The 12849-nt window shown below is 68.2% G+C and overlaps 1 protein-coding gene across 1 annotated transcript; it reads right to left on the bottom strand.

Annotated features, from left to right (window-relative positions):
* Window positions 1–2185: 2185 nt before the first annotated feature.
* Window positions 2186–7193, bottom strand: CDK9 (cyclin dependent kinase 9). Its single transcript, XM_070057141.1, has 7 exons — window positions 6461–7193; window positions 5949–6030; window positions 4835–4925; window positions 4573–4739; window positions 3808–3979; window positions 3526–3674; window positions 2186–2991 (listed from the first exon to the last, which is right to left on the bottom strand). The coding sequence occupies exons 1-7, from the start codon at window positions 6907–6909 to the stop codon at window positions 2626–2628; spliced, it is 1476 nt and encodes a 491-aa protein (XP_069913242.1). The 5' UTR covers window positions 6910–7193; the 3' UTR covers window positions 2186–2625.
* Window positions 7194–12849: the final 5656 nt, after the last annotated feature.

The following is a 12849-nucleotide window of genomic DNA, read 5'->3' as shown; positions in this document are numbered from 1 at the left end:
AACCCAGCCCAGGGCTGCAGGGGACACGGACTCCTGGCAAAGGGGCGAGGGAAGGCCTCGCCAGAGCCCACGGCCGCTCCCTCCGTGGGCACGGGGCGGGCGCTGCCCAGGTGCTGGGAACTCAGTACCCCTGCCCCGCCCCCCTCCCAGGGCTTTCCTCCCCAGCTTGGGGTGGAGGCAGAAGCAGGACAAGAGCCCACCCAGTCCCAGCGGCTCCCTGGGCGGGACTTCGGGGAGGACGGGGTGGGGGCCGGGGGGTGGGGGGGTGGTGAGCTGGCGGCTCCAGTGTTGAAGGCCTAAGTTGTTTTAAAGTATGGTTTAATTACAGGAGTTAAAAAATGAAGGAAATGCAAGGAAACAGAAGAGCACCAAGGGGACTGGACATGCGTAATTGCACAAAGTCCCCTTGACCCTGTCCCTCCCGTCCCCCGCCACGCCCAGGTCCCTTGGGCGCTGTCCCACGCCAGCAGCCCTCTTGCTGCCCTGGGTGCACCTGGCAGCTCTGCCTAGCACGTGCGCTGTGGGGGTGGGGGTGAGCCACGGAGCTGTCCCCACTGCACCTGGTCTAGAACCCTCTAGAACACACCAGGAACTCAATGTTGGCTCAACGGGGAAGCCACCAACACCATCGGGGAGCAGCCCCGTGCCCGGTCAGCTGTGCCTTCCCTCAGTTACTTCGTTCAAAACCTTCACCAGCCGTGAGGACGCTCAGTGCTGCTGCCATCCGGCTCCCTGCTTACCAGGTTTTTGTCTTTTAAACACTTACATATCTGGAAAGCCCCGCTACAGGGAGAGATCGTCCCTCCATTGGTTCCCTCCCCAGGTGGCTGCAACAGCCAGGCCGGAGCCAGGAGCCAGGACTCCCGCGGCAGGGCCCAGGCACTTGGGCCGTCCTCCGCTGCTTTCCCAGGCGCATTAGCAGGGAGCAGGGTCGAAGCCGAGCAGCTGGGACTTGAACCAGCGCTCGCCATGGGAGGCCAATGCGCAGTGGCAGCTTCACCTGCTGGCCACGCCACCAGCCCCTGCTCGCTGGACGTAAAGCGTCCCCTCCCCCCAGAACCAGCCCTGTGTGGAAAGGGGTGCACAGGTCGGCCTGGGCGGGGCGGATGGGGCGCAGTATCCCAGCCCAGGGACGCCAAGGGCAGTCGGCAGCCCCCAGGTGCTGAGAACAGCACGGGGGTCCGAGCCCCCAGCAGGCGCCAACCCTGCCGACGCCCACAGGCCTCAGACCGGGCGGTCACAATGCTGGTGTCCGCGAGCGTGTCTGGCTGCGCCTCCTGGCAGACCCAAGGGAACAAACACAGAGAATTTTTTTCCGATTTTCCCCGGCCTTTTGTGAATTTGTGGAGTTCGGGTGCCACCCTGACCTGGCTGCAGGCTCACGGCGCCGGGCTGACCGGGCTGTGCTGCCCCACCAGGCCCAGCCTGACCCTGTGCGCCCGCCTGCACGCAGACTCTCCCTCCTCCGTGTCGCCCTGACCCGTTACCCCCAGCCACCTCCCCAGACCCCTGCAGCCCTTCAACCCGCTGGTACTCCCTCCTCCTCGCTCCCCAGGCCCCTCCAGCCGGGGCCCTGGGAGAGGACCTCACGTTACACGTCCGATCGTCACTCCGTGATTAACAGCCTTACAGTGGGCTGGCTGCCCCGGGCTAGGCCACCACCTGCACATCTGGGCTCCCATGGGAGCCCTGGCTTCACTACAGTCCAGCTCCCTGTAACCGCGCCTGGGGACAGCGGCGGCAGCCCCGGTGCTGGGGCCCTGCACCCACAGGGAGGAGCACGGAGTTCTCCTGGCTTTCGCCTGGCCCAGCCCCAGCTGCTGAGGCCGTTTGGGGAGTGACCCAGCAGACAGACCTGCCTCCCCCCCCAATTCTCTCAAATAAACAAACACTTTGAAAGGTCTGAAGTGACGCCGTGCCCGAGTCAGGCTGCAGCGGACTGTGAGGGCAGCAGCTCAGGCCCGCCTGGGTCAACACTGCGCCGCGGCTCCCGGGAGCCCCCGCCTCCGAGAACTCGCGCACAGGACCAGCAGCCCCCCAGCACCCGCTTCTTGGAGAGCATCGCGCCACGTGTACTGAGAGGACGGGAAAGGCCCAGAGCCTCCTGCGGCTGTGTCCGGAACAGCACCAGGACCCCGGGACCCGACAGCTGGGGTCTGGGTGCAGAAAACATACAGCCACCAGGTGGAAAAAAAAAAAAGCCAACTTTTAATTGTAACTAACCAAACTGCACGCAGGAACGTCCCTCAACTCAACCACGCAACCCGATAAAACACTCCTGCTCCCGCCAGCCCCAGGGCTCCCGGGGGGCGCCGGAGCACACTGTCCCAAGGCCAGCCGCTCGTCCCGAGGCGGGGTGAGCGAGGGACCGTCCCCTCCTCCCATCATGCTGGGAGCCCCTCCTCCCAGCCTGTCCCCGCCTCAGGCACGGAGACCCCCGGGCACCGTCCAGAAAGCCAGGGCCGGGGCGGCCACCCCCTGCCCTCCTAGCCGGGCAGCCATGCTTCCCTCCAGTCCAGCCGGCTGGGCATCCCGGCGCCCCGGGCAGGGAATAAATAAAACGCGCACTAGAGAGCCGCGCCGGCCGCGGGCTCCGCAGCGCGAGTCACAGCGGGGGGCGCGGCCTCAGAAGACGCGCTCGAACTCCGTCTGGTTGGTGGTGGTGGGGTTGCGGCTCTGGTTGGTCGCCTGCTGGGTGATCTGGCTGCCCTTCCGGCGCGGGGGCGCCAGGTACTCGAACATGGACGTCAGGTGGGTGGACAGCATGCCCTTGAGGTCCGACGGCATGGGGTCGGACCAGAAGAAGTCGTGGTTGAGGGCGTCGTCGCTGTCGATGCGCTGGGCGGGGTCCAGCACCAGCAGCTTGTCGATGAGGTCCAGCGCGTAGGGGTCGCGCACGTACGCCTTGAGCCTGTCCTTGACCTTCCGCTTCTGGCCCTTCACCAGGTCCAGCTTCTCGAACAGCTCATACTTGTCCACGTTCGGCCACACCTGCGAGGGGCGGGGAGGGAGGCCGTCGGGTGGGCGTGCGGCCTGGCCGCTGGTCAGCACCCAAAGGGATTCCAACAGCAGCTCCACACGGGTGCTCTGGGAGCGCCCCGGGATGGGGACCCGACCCCTTCACGTGGCATCAGAGGCATCGGCCACGAAACAGTTGGTGCCAGAGCCCATGCGGCTCCAAGAGGCAGGCCCCGCCCCTCTGCAGCCTCTCGACCCATCACTCCTCCAAGGCTCCTGTCCGTCAGTCCTCCCAGGCCCCCGTCCGCCAGTCCTCCCAGGCCCCCCGTCCGCCAGTCCTCCAGGCCCCCGTCCGTCATTCCTCCCAGGCCCCCGTCCGTCATTCCTCCCAGGCCCCCGTCCGCCAGTCCTCCCAGGCCCCCTGTCCGTCAGTCCTCCCAGGCCCCCTGTCCGCCAGTCCTCCCAGGCCCCCTGTCCGCCAGTCCTCCCAGGCCCCCTGGCCGTCACTCCTCCCAGGCCCCCGTCCGTCACTCCTCCCGGCGCCCGGCAGCTCGGCCACGCACGCACCTCAGGAGTGATGGAGCCGCAGAGCTGGCTGATGAGCGCGAGCTGGTGCTGCTCTGTGTTCCCCTGCATGATGGGGCTGCGGGTCCACATCTCCGCCATGATGCACCCGGCACCCCACAGGTCGATGGGGGGGCCGTAGTCCCGCTCCCCTGGGAACAAGAGCGCAGCAGGGGGCCCCTTGAGCCGTGGCCCCGGGAGGCTCGGAGCCCCGGGGCAGGTGGTTCAAGAAGCCCAGGCAGGTGCCTGGCCCCTGCCCAGCCTCAGCCTGCTCCAGGGCCTCACCCAGCAGCAGCTCCGGGGGCCGGTACCAGAGCGTCACCACGCGGTTGGTGTAGCGGTTGGGCTGGCTGTTCTTGGCCAGGCTGAAGGCCCGGGCCAGCCCGAAGTCGGCCAGCTTGAGGACCCCGTCCCGGGTGATGAGCACGTTGGCAGCCTTCATGTCCCTGTGCAGGATCTGCAGAGCAGAGCGCTCAGCGGGGGGGCCCCCCCGCGGCCCCCGCCCCGCCCACCTTGTTCCTGTGGATGTAGTAGAGGGCGTTCAGCGGCCCCCCCCGCGGCCCCGCCCCCGCCCACCTTGTTCCTGTGGGTGTAGTAGAGGGCGCTCAGCGGCCCCCCCGCGGCCCCGCCCCCTCCCGCCCCCGCCCCGCCCACCTTGTTCCTGTGGATGTAGTAGAGCCCGTTCAGCGGCCCCCCCCGCGGCCCCGCCCCGCCCCCGCCCCGCCCACCTTGTTCCTGTGGATGTAGTAGAGGGCGCTCAGCGGCCCCGCCCCGCCCCGGCCCCGCCCACCTTGTCCCTGTGGCTGTAGTAGAGGGCGCTCAGCGGCCCCGCCCCGCCCCCTCCCGCCCCCGCCCCGCCCACCTTGTTCCTGTGGATGTAGTAGAGGGCGCTCAGCGGCCCCCCCGGCCCCGCCCCCGGCCCCCCCGCGGCCCCGCCCCTCCCCCGCCCCGCCCACCTTGTTCCTGTGGATGTAGTAGAGGGCGCTCAGCGGCCCCCCCGGCCCCGCCCCCGGCCCCCCCGCGGCCCCGCCCCTCCCCCGCCCCGCCCACCTTGTTCCTGTGGATGTAGTAGAGCCCGTTGAGCAGCATCTGCATCACCCTCTTGATCTCAGACAGCGTGAACTTGACCAAGACGTTGCTGAGCAGCCCCGCGAGGTCGTGCTCGCAGAAGTCGAACACCAGGTAGATGCTGCCCTTGCAGCGGTTATAGGGAGAGGCTGAGGGAGAGAGGGGTCAGGACACCCCCGCCCCCCCGCGCCCGCTCAGGCCGGCCGGCCGAGCAGGCAGGGCCCTGGCCCCCGGCCGCCCGCACCTTTGGTCCGGCAGATCTCGATCAGGTTCACCACGTTCTCGTGCTTCAGCAGCTGCAGGATCTTGATCTCCCGCAGGGCCGTGATGGGGAACTGGGGGAGGGGAGGGGAGGGGGGCCGTGAGCAGGGGGGCCGTGATGGGGAACTGGGGGAGGGGAGGGGAGGGGGGCCGTGAGCAGGGGGGCCGTGATGGGGAACTGGGGGAGGGGAGGGGGGCGTGAGCAGGGGGGCCGTGATGGGGAACTGGGGGAGGGGAGCCGTGAGCAGGGGGGCCGTGATGGGGAACTGGGGGAGGGGAGGGGGGCCGTGAGCAGGGGGGCCGTGATGGGGAACTGGGGGAGGGGAGGGGAGCCGTGAGCAGGGGGGCCGTGATGGGGAACTGGGGGAGGGGAGGGAGGGGAGGGGAGCCGTGAGCAGGGGGGGCCGTGATGGGGAACTGGGGGGGAGGGGAACCATGAGCAGGGGGGGCATGATGGGGAACGGGGGGGGGGGAGCCGTGAGCAGAGGGCCCATGGCAGGGCTGTGATGGGGAACGGGGGGGGAGGAGCGGTGAGCAGGGGGGCCGTGATGGGGAACTGGGGGGACGGGGGCAGGGGGACCGTGAGTGGGGGGTGGGCGCCATGGCTGGAGCACAGGGGTGAGAGCAGCGGGCCCATCTCAGGAGCCGGTCTGAGCCCAGGACCGGGGACAGCCATCGGCGGAAACACCTCACAGTGTCGAGCTGCGAGGCCCGGCGGCGAGCAGGGTGGGGGCTGCCTGGGGGGGCAGCGCTGTCAGCCGCCCGCCCCGCGTCAAAATCCCTTTGAAGAACCACGTGCGCGTTTTCCCTTCCAATTAAACAAGATGGAAACTCAGAGGCTGAAAGGCTTCCGAACGCTCTGCGCGGACGCCAGGGCAGGCGTGAGCTCCCCACCGGCCCAGCCGCCGTTCCAGGAGAGAACCAGGCTGAGCCCGGGCCAGATGCCTCGCAGCATTTCCGAGGCCACCACAAACTCGATCTCAGCCCGGGACTGCCCGGGGACGCACGGAGCCCGGCGCGGGGCAGCGCGCAGCCCGGCCGCCCGGGGACGCACGGAGCCCAGCGCGGGGCAGCCCGGCCGCCAGGCCCGTACTCACCCCCTCCTTCTCGTTCTCCATCAGCACTTTCTTCAGAGCCACCTTCTGGCCAGTCTGGCGGTGCTTGGCCTTAAACACCTCCCTGCAGGCCGACAGGGAGACCCTAGAGCTCACCCGCCGGGTTCCGCAGCGCCCGCCCGCCCCTCCCCCGCGACAGGAGGGGCGGCTCCGGGTGGGGCCGGGGCCCGGGCCGCGCGAGCCGCGCCCCTGCCGCCCGGCACCTGCAGGCTCCCTCCGGGCCCCGGCGTGCACCCCCCGGCCCCTTCTCTCCCCGGAGGCTCGCGGAACATCGCTGCGCTCACAGGCCCCGCTCTGCAGCCCCTCCTAGCGCCCCCCCAACACCGGCCTCAAGCTCCTCCCCGCCCGCCGGCGCCGCGCGGCCTAGCGAGACCAGGGCACAAGCCGAGGAGTCGGCGGCCGCCCGACCTCCTCTGGCCGGGCCCCGGACGTCCCGACGTCGGCCCCGAGGGGTGCAGGCCCAGAGCTCCCGGCCCCTTGGGGCCTAGCCTTACCCAAAGGTGCCTTGGCCGATCTTAGCCAGCTTCTCGTATTTGGTCACTTCATCGCAAAACGGACACTCCACCGAGTCGTACTGCTTTGCCATGGCCGCTTCCAGCGCGCCGCCGCCGCCGCCGCCGCCGCCCCCCGCCGCAGCCGCCGCCGCTCCCGCCCCGGGCCCTGCAGCCGCGCTCCAGGCCCCTCCGCGGCCGCGCCACTTCCGCTTCCACGGCCACTTCCGGCCTCGCGGCGCCGACCCCGCCTCTTCCGCCCGCCGCCCGCCGCCAGGCCCCCTGGGACTTGTAGTTCCCGGGAGGCCAGGGGGAGCCGGAGCTGCAGAGGCGCCGCCGCCGCCGCCGCTGCCCCCGCCGCCGCCGCCGCCCGTGCTGGCGGCTGCCCCGATCGGGGGCGCCGGGAGCCGGGGCGCTGGGGCTGGGGCTCGGGGCGGTGCGTCCCGCTGCATCGGCCCAGGCCGCCGCTGCTGCCGAAGCTGCTGCAGCCGCTCGGGCGCCCGATCCGGGGCCAGCCGCAGTGCCCTGCTCCTCCTCCTCCGACGGCGCCGCCTCCGCCGGGCTGCGCTGGGCGGCGGGCGAGGGGGGGCCGCCCCCGAGCCGCGGCCTGGGGGCTCCCTGGCCGGGGCTCGGGCCCGGGGCTGCCGGGCGAGGGGGCGAGACGCGGAGAGCCGACAAGGAGGCGGCCGGAGAGCCCAGGAGGGGGCGCGTTATGAAGGGGGAGGCGCCCCGGCCTCGCCCTCCCCTCCCCCTCTGCCCGCCCCCTCCCTCCGCCCACCCTCCGCGGCCGCACCTGCCGCCGCCGCCGCCGCCGCCGCCGCCTGCCCGCCCGCCCGCTCGCTGTCGGCCGGCCGCCCTCGGCGCGTCACCGCCCGCGGCCCCTCCTCTGTCTTCGGAGGTGGGGCCCCGCGCTCCACACCTGGCTGCGGGGCGCCCTGCCGCGTGCCTCAGTTTACCCCCACTGCCGGCTGCCGCGCGGGGCCCCCGCCTCCTCGGCTCCGAGCGCTCCCCCAAAGGCGGAGGCAAGAGGCGCCCAGGGAGCGAGAACCACCCCCGCCGCCGCCGCCGCCGCCGCCCCCGGCCCCGGCCGCCCGCCGTTGACATGGCAACCGACAGCCGCCAGGGGGCGCGGCGACACTGGCGGCGGCTTCGAGCCAGGCCCGGTCCTCTGGAGCCTCGCCCCCCACCCCACCCCCGTTCTCCGGGAGGAAGGGTCGAGACCCCGACGAGCTGCGCCGGAGCTGAGGGACCTGGGGTCGGTACTCGCAAAAGCACCTAACGTGTATGTCTGCTCAGGGAGTGCTGGCCATTCCTGCCGAATCCTGAGTGCACGGCGACCCATTTTACAGAGGAGGACGTTGAGGCCCGGGGTGTTAGCCCTTGTCACCAAGTGACAGAGCTGGGGTCCGGACCCATCCTCCTGAACCTGAAGCCTTCTAACCCACGCCACTGCAGGCCTGCTGTCCCGGCACAGGCACCAAGCCCGCCATCCACCTGGCGCCCCTCCTGTCCCCGCCCCTGCCCGCATCCCACCCACTCTCTCTCCCTCTGTCTCCCTCTCCTCTCTCTCTCCCTCTCTCCCTCTCTCTCCCTCCCTCCCTCTCTTCCTCTCTTCCTCTCCCTCCCTCTCTTCCTCTCTCCCTCTCCCTCCCTCTCTCCCTCTCTCCCTCTCCCTCTCTCCCTCTCTCTCCCTCCCTCCCTCTCTCTCTCTCCCTCCCTCCCTCTCTCCCTCTCCCTCTCTCCTTCCCTGTTTCCCTCTCTCCTCCCTCTCTTCTCTCTCTCTCTCTCCTTCTTTCTCTCTCCCTCTCTTTCCCTCTCCTTCTTTCTCTCTCCTCTCTCTCTCTTTCCCTCTCTCCCTCTCCCTATTTCCCTCTCTCCTTCTCCCTCTCTCCTTCTCTCTCTTTCTCTCTCTCTCTCCCCTCAGGCCCCAGGAGCTCTGCCCAACGAGCAGCCCCCAGCAGAACTGGCTTTTGTGCCTCAGCTGCTCCCCTTGTCCCCTCCCCTCCCCCTCTGCCCTCTGCGTGGCTCCTGAGCTCCCCAGGCTGGCCTGCCTGCCTGCCTGCCTGCTGTCTCCCTCCCAGCCAGGATGCGTGCTGCAACTCCACCATCTACCATCTCCTGTTTAAAATCCCGAGTGTGGGGCCAGCGTGTAAAGCTGCCGCCTGGGATGCCAGCATCCCATGTGGTCGCCAGTTCAAGTCCCGGCTGCTCCACTTCTGATCCAGCTCCCTGCTGATGGCCTGGGAAAGCAGTGGGAAGATGGCCCAGGTGCTTGGGCCCCTGCCGTGCACATGGGAGCCAAAAATGAAGCTCTTGGCTCCTGGCTCAGATCCGCCGTACAGCCATGGGGGAGTGAACCGGCAGATGGAAGATCTCTCTCCTTCTCTCTGTAACTCTGACTTTCAAATAAATAAATATAAGTAAATAATTCTTAGAAAAGCCTGAGTGTGACATTCGAGGCTGTGGCCACGCAACTCCCCCTGGTTTCCGGCTCCCCAGGCTTCCGGCTCCCATGGTCCCCCCTCCCTGGCCTCTGTGCTAGGAGCCCTTAGGTTACCCCAAAGCTCCTGCCCCCACCGCGGTGACCCTGGAGTCTGGGGAGGGCCCTGGGCTCCAGGCAGCTGAGCCATGTGGGAGAGTGGTCTGAGCCGGCTCCAGGGGCTCTCACTCAGGCCCTTGAGGTGGTGCCATGTTTACTTTCAGTGCCGAAGGACAAACAGCCGGCCAGGGGGCGCCAGCATTCGAGCCGGGCAGGAGCTTCTCCAAGTCCTGACCCTGCTCACTGGCCTGGAAGCTCCCCCCACCCCGTGACAGGTGGGAGGGGACAGCAGCAGGGAGGGTTCTGGCTTGGCTGGGGTGGCCTCACCCGACACTTGCAGCTGGGGCGCCCAGCGTGTTTCGCACGAGCCCTCCCACGGTCACATCCTGTGGGCAGAGGCCTCAGCTCCAGTTCCGGCGCCGCTGTCACCGCCACCTCCCCATCCCTGGTCTGAACCTTGACATCCGCCAGTCACTTCCCCTTGGGGCCCTCGCGGGGGTGTGGGGAGGGCAGGAGCGGGCAAGAGCCCTTCGTCTCGAGCTGCCCAGGCCTGGGGCCCCAGGTCAGCACGGCTGGCAGAGCCTAGGTCGGGGCAGAAGCAAAGGAACCGATTCTGTGTTGCTGGCTGGAGGGGAGTGCCTCCTGCTTCCTGTGACACCGGCTGCTCCACTTCCGGCCCAGCTCCCTGCTGGTGCACCTGGGAGAGCAGCAGGAGGCCCAGTGCTAGGAACCCCGCCCACCGACGTGGGAGACCCCGATGGATTCCAAGCCCCTGGTTTTAGCCTGGCCCAGCCATGGCTGTCGCAGGCATCTGGGGAGTGAGCCAGTGGGTAGATCCCTCTTTCTCTCTTTCTCCCCTTCTCTCCCCTCCCTCTCTCTCCCTTACAGACAAATAAATCTTTATGTAAAGAGTCAATGGGTGTCGACTGACCGACCGAGCGTGAAGTCTCTGGTTCTGCTGTGGTTGAAGAACTAGGGAACCTGAGGCATGGACTAGAAGGAGCCTGCATTCGACCCTACACCTTAGTTGGATCCTTAAGAGGAACAGAGGAGGGTGGGGCATCTGGAGGGGGCAGGGCTCCCCGACTAGGCGCCGCGAGGGCACTGGCCCGTACCTCGCAGTACTGCGCATGCGTCTGGAGCACCTGTGCCGTGCCTGGCCCCGTGCGAACAGGTGCCCTCCCTCTGAAACCTCTCAGGTGGCTGTGACCCGGCCCAAGTGACAGAAGAGGTTCAGAGCGACGACGTGGCGGCCCAGGGCCACACAGCAGGGGAGCTGTGGAGCAGGGACTCAAAGCCAAGGGCACCAGGTCAAGCCCGAGGAGAGAATTCACGGTGCACCTGCAGTACAGCCCCACACAGCAGGGGCCAGCGGGGTGGGCAAGGCCCCGACCCTGCCCGGGAAACCCGCGGTCTATTTGGGACACACACATGAAGGCAACCGTGAGTGACGCGTGACGCTCCAAGTGGCAACGTCTCCTCTCCCTGCCACAAGGGAGAGGTTGTTCCTCCGTTTACCGCCTGCTCCCACCCACGTAACTTACCATGTGTGGAAATTAGCGGGAGCCAGCAGCACCTTAATGTAGCCAGCCCGCCGGCCACTACAGCCGGGCAGCACAGCCCAGGGCGACAGCGCGGCTGCCCGGCGTCTGCGCCCAGCACCACACATTGCGAGCCAGGAAAGCATCCCAATCCCAGCCTCGCCACGTCTGGGGTCTCCCGAATGTGCGTGGAAGATCCCAGATGGGACCATCACTCCCTGGGGCGAAAGAGGCTGGGAGAGATGACCCGGGCGGGGACCGAACTCAGCTTTGCCTGCCTGGGCCAATGCCTTTGACTGTGAAGAGCCCAGTGCCTGACGGTCCCTCCCTTGCCTTCTGCGAGCCCCCCAGTGTGAGACAAGGGGGTCCCCCAGAGTGATTGAGTGGCAGGCAGTGGCGTGCTGGTGTCTGGGGCCAGGCGAGGCCAAGGCCTGAGGGTGGGGGTGGGGGAAGCCCTCGGGGGTTCAGGCCCACAGACAGAGCCTGGCTGGGCTGGCCTCCAGGCCAGGCGAGGAGGGCCCGCGGTACAGCCACCGGCCAGCAGGTCTCCAGCCGCACGCCCAACGGCCACTTGAGACTGCACAAAGCAGCCTCTGAGCTCAGTGGAGCCACCACACTGAGCCCCATTCATGGAGCCAGGGACGCCAGCAGCTGCCTGGACGCCCCGGGCCAACGGTAGCACCGGCCCTGGTGGTGACGAGGCGCCTCTGCCAGGGCCACGCAGCCTCGGCCCATGCCAGGCGCCTGCCTGCCGGGCGTCCCTGGCCTGGGCTGCTCTGCCGCTCGCCTACACACCTGTCCCTCAGCCACAACAGCCGGGGCTTTCGGGTCCACAGTGTGCTGCTCTCCCTGCAGCCCCAGGAAAGAGAGCCGTCGTCACCCCATTTCACAGGAAAGGAAACGGAGCCGAGAGGCCACATCTCTCAGGCGGGGTGGGGATGGGGGGGAGGCCTGGCCAGGATCCCGCCCTCTGCCCTGCACTAGCAAGGTCCCTCCCCCGCTTCTAACAACAACCAGGAGATGGGAAGGGGAGCCAGTGTGGGAGTTAGGACGCTGGTTGTCTGTCCATCTGACGGCTGGGTTCTTTAGCCTCTGTTTGCCCGTCTGTGAAATGGGGGAGTAGCAGGATTTGAGTCTCATGTCTTTTTAGATTCAGTCGGTGACCTGTGGAAGCTTCCAGCTGCACACCTGGCACACTGTGAGTGCTCGGAGCAAGGGGCTGTGGTTGGGCCCTCCTCTTCCCAGTCCCTGGCCCGGAAACCCTACCCTTTCGTGAGAACCCTGCGCAGGCCCCTGCTGCCGTGGTCTCCTGGCCCTGGGCTGCTCTCCACCCGCCACGAAATTCAGCTGGACTCTTCCCCCAAAGGCATGGGAGTCCGCAGCACCTCAGGCCGCAGGGCTCCGCAAGTCCAGTTCTGGGGGGCGTGGCTTGAGGGCTGAGGAAGGGTGCGCCCCTCGCTCCCTCCCTCATAGCCCCAGCAGCCAGGCATCCGCAGGCAGATGGGATCTGAAGCCCCTGCTCCGGCAGCCTCCCAACCCCAGCAGCTGCTGACACGCCCCCTGCAGGTGTCCTGGATGGCCGGCGGGAGGGCTACACTTGCTCATCCTGTCCCGCCCACCGGGCACACGCCCAAGCAGGGTGATGTGTGACCCAGTCTGTGCCCCAACCCACTGTGGTCCTGGGGAAGCCCCCCTTGTCCGCTGTGCCTCGGGGTCCTCATGTCTGACCCGCGGGCTGGGTGGACCAAATTCTTCCCTGTCGCGTCCAGCTTGTAAAAGGGTAAGCACGCCTTGGCAGGCTCCGGAGTGCTGGGCCCTGGCAGGTGGGCATGCGAGCCCCTGCTCCCAGATAGGAAACTGAGGGACCGGGAGAGGAGCTGCCTAGTCCAAGGTCACACAGTGACAGAGCTGGACTTGGCTTCGGTGCTGCGCTGTCCATCTCCTGGGTCCCCGGCTCTGAACAAACCACCCTGGTGGGTGTTGGACCTTGCAGTGAAACCCCACCTTGTGGTATCTGGCTCCGGCTGCTGAGTCTGGCTTCCCAGCGAACCCTGGGAGGCAGGGTAATAGCTCCAATGACCAGGTCCCTGCCGCCCAGGTGGGGGACCTGGGTTGAGTCCCCGGCTCTCAGCTTCCGTCCCTCGACCAGCGGGGGAGTGACCCAGTGATGGGAGCCCTCCCTCTGTCTGCCTCTCAAATACAGAAATAGATAACCAACTAACTTCAACAGAGGACACTGCCCTGCAGGGGGCCTGTCCCCTCTCCTTCCCAGCCTGTGAGCCAGCCCCCCAACAGCTGCTGGCAGGTCCCCA

Source organism: Oryctolagus cuniculus, chromosome 1, assembly GCF_964237555.1.
Source record: "Oryctolagus cuniculus chromosome 1, mOryCun1.1, whole genome shotgun sequence".
NCBI classification, from domain to species: domain Eukaryota; kingdom Metazoa; phylum Chordata; class Mammalia; order Lagomorpha; family Leporidae; genus Oryctolagus; species Oryctolagus cuniculus.
The sequence above is the reverse complement of the archived record's forward strand: the minus strand, read 5'-3'. Positions and strand labels throughout refer to the sequence as shown.

Excerpts from the sequence above, each read along its gene's own strand:
- CDK9 (XM_070057141.1), bottom strand. The coding sequence starts at position 6,909 with ATGCAGCGGGACGCACCGCCCCGAGCCCCAGCCCCAGCGCCCCGGCTC. Across the intron at positions 4,740-4,834 it reads CGAGATCTGCCGGACCAAAG|CCTCTCCCTATAACCGCTGC; the intron begins GTGCGGGCGGCC and ends TCTCTCCCTCAG. Across the intron at positions 2,992-3,525 it reads GCGGCTCCATCACTCCTGAG|GTGTGGCCGAACGTGGACAA; the intron begins GTGCGTGCGTGG and ends CGCCCCTCGCAG.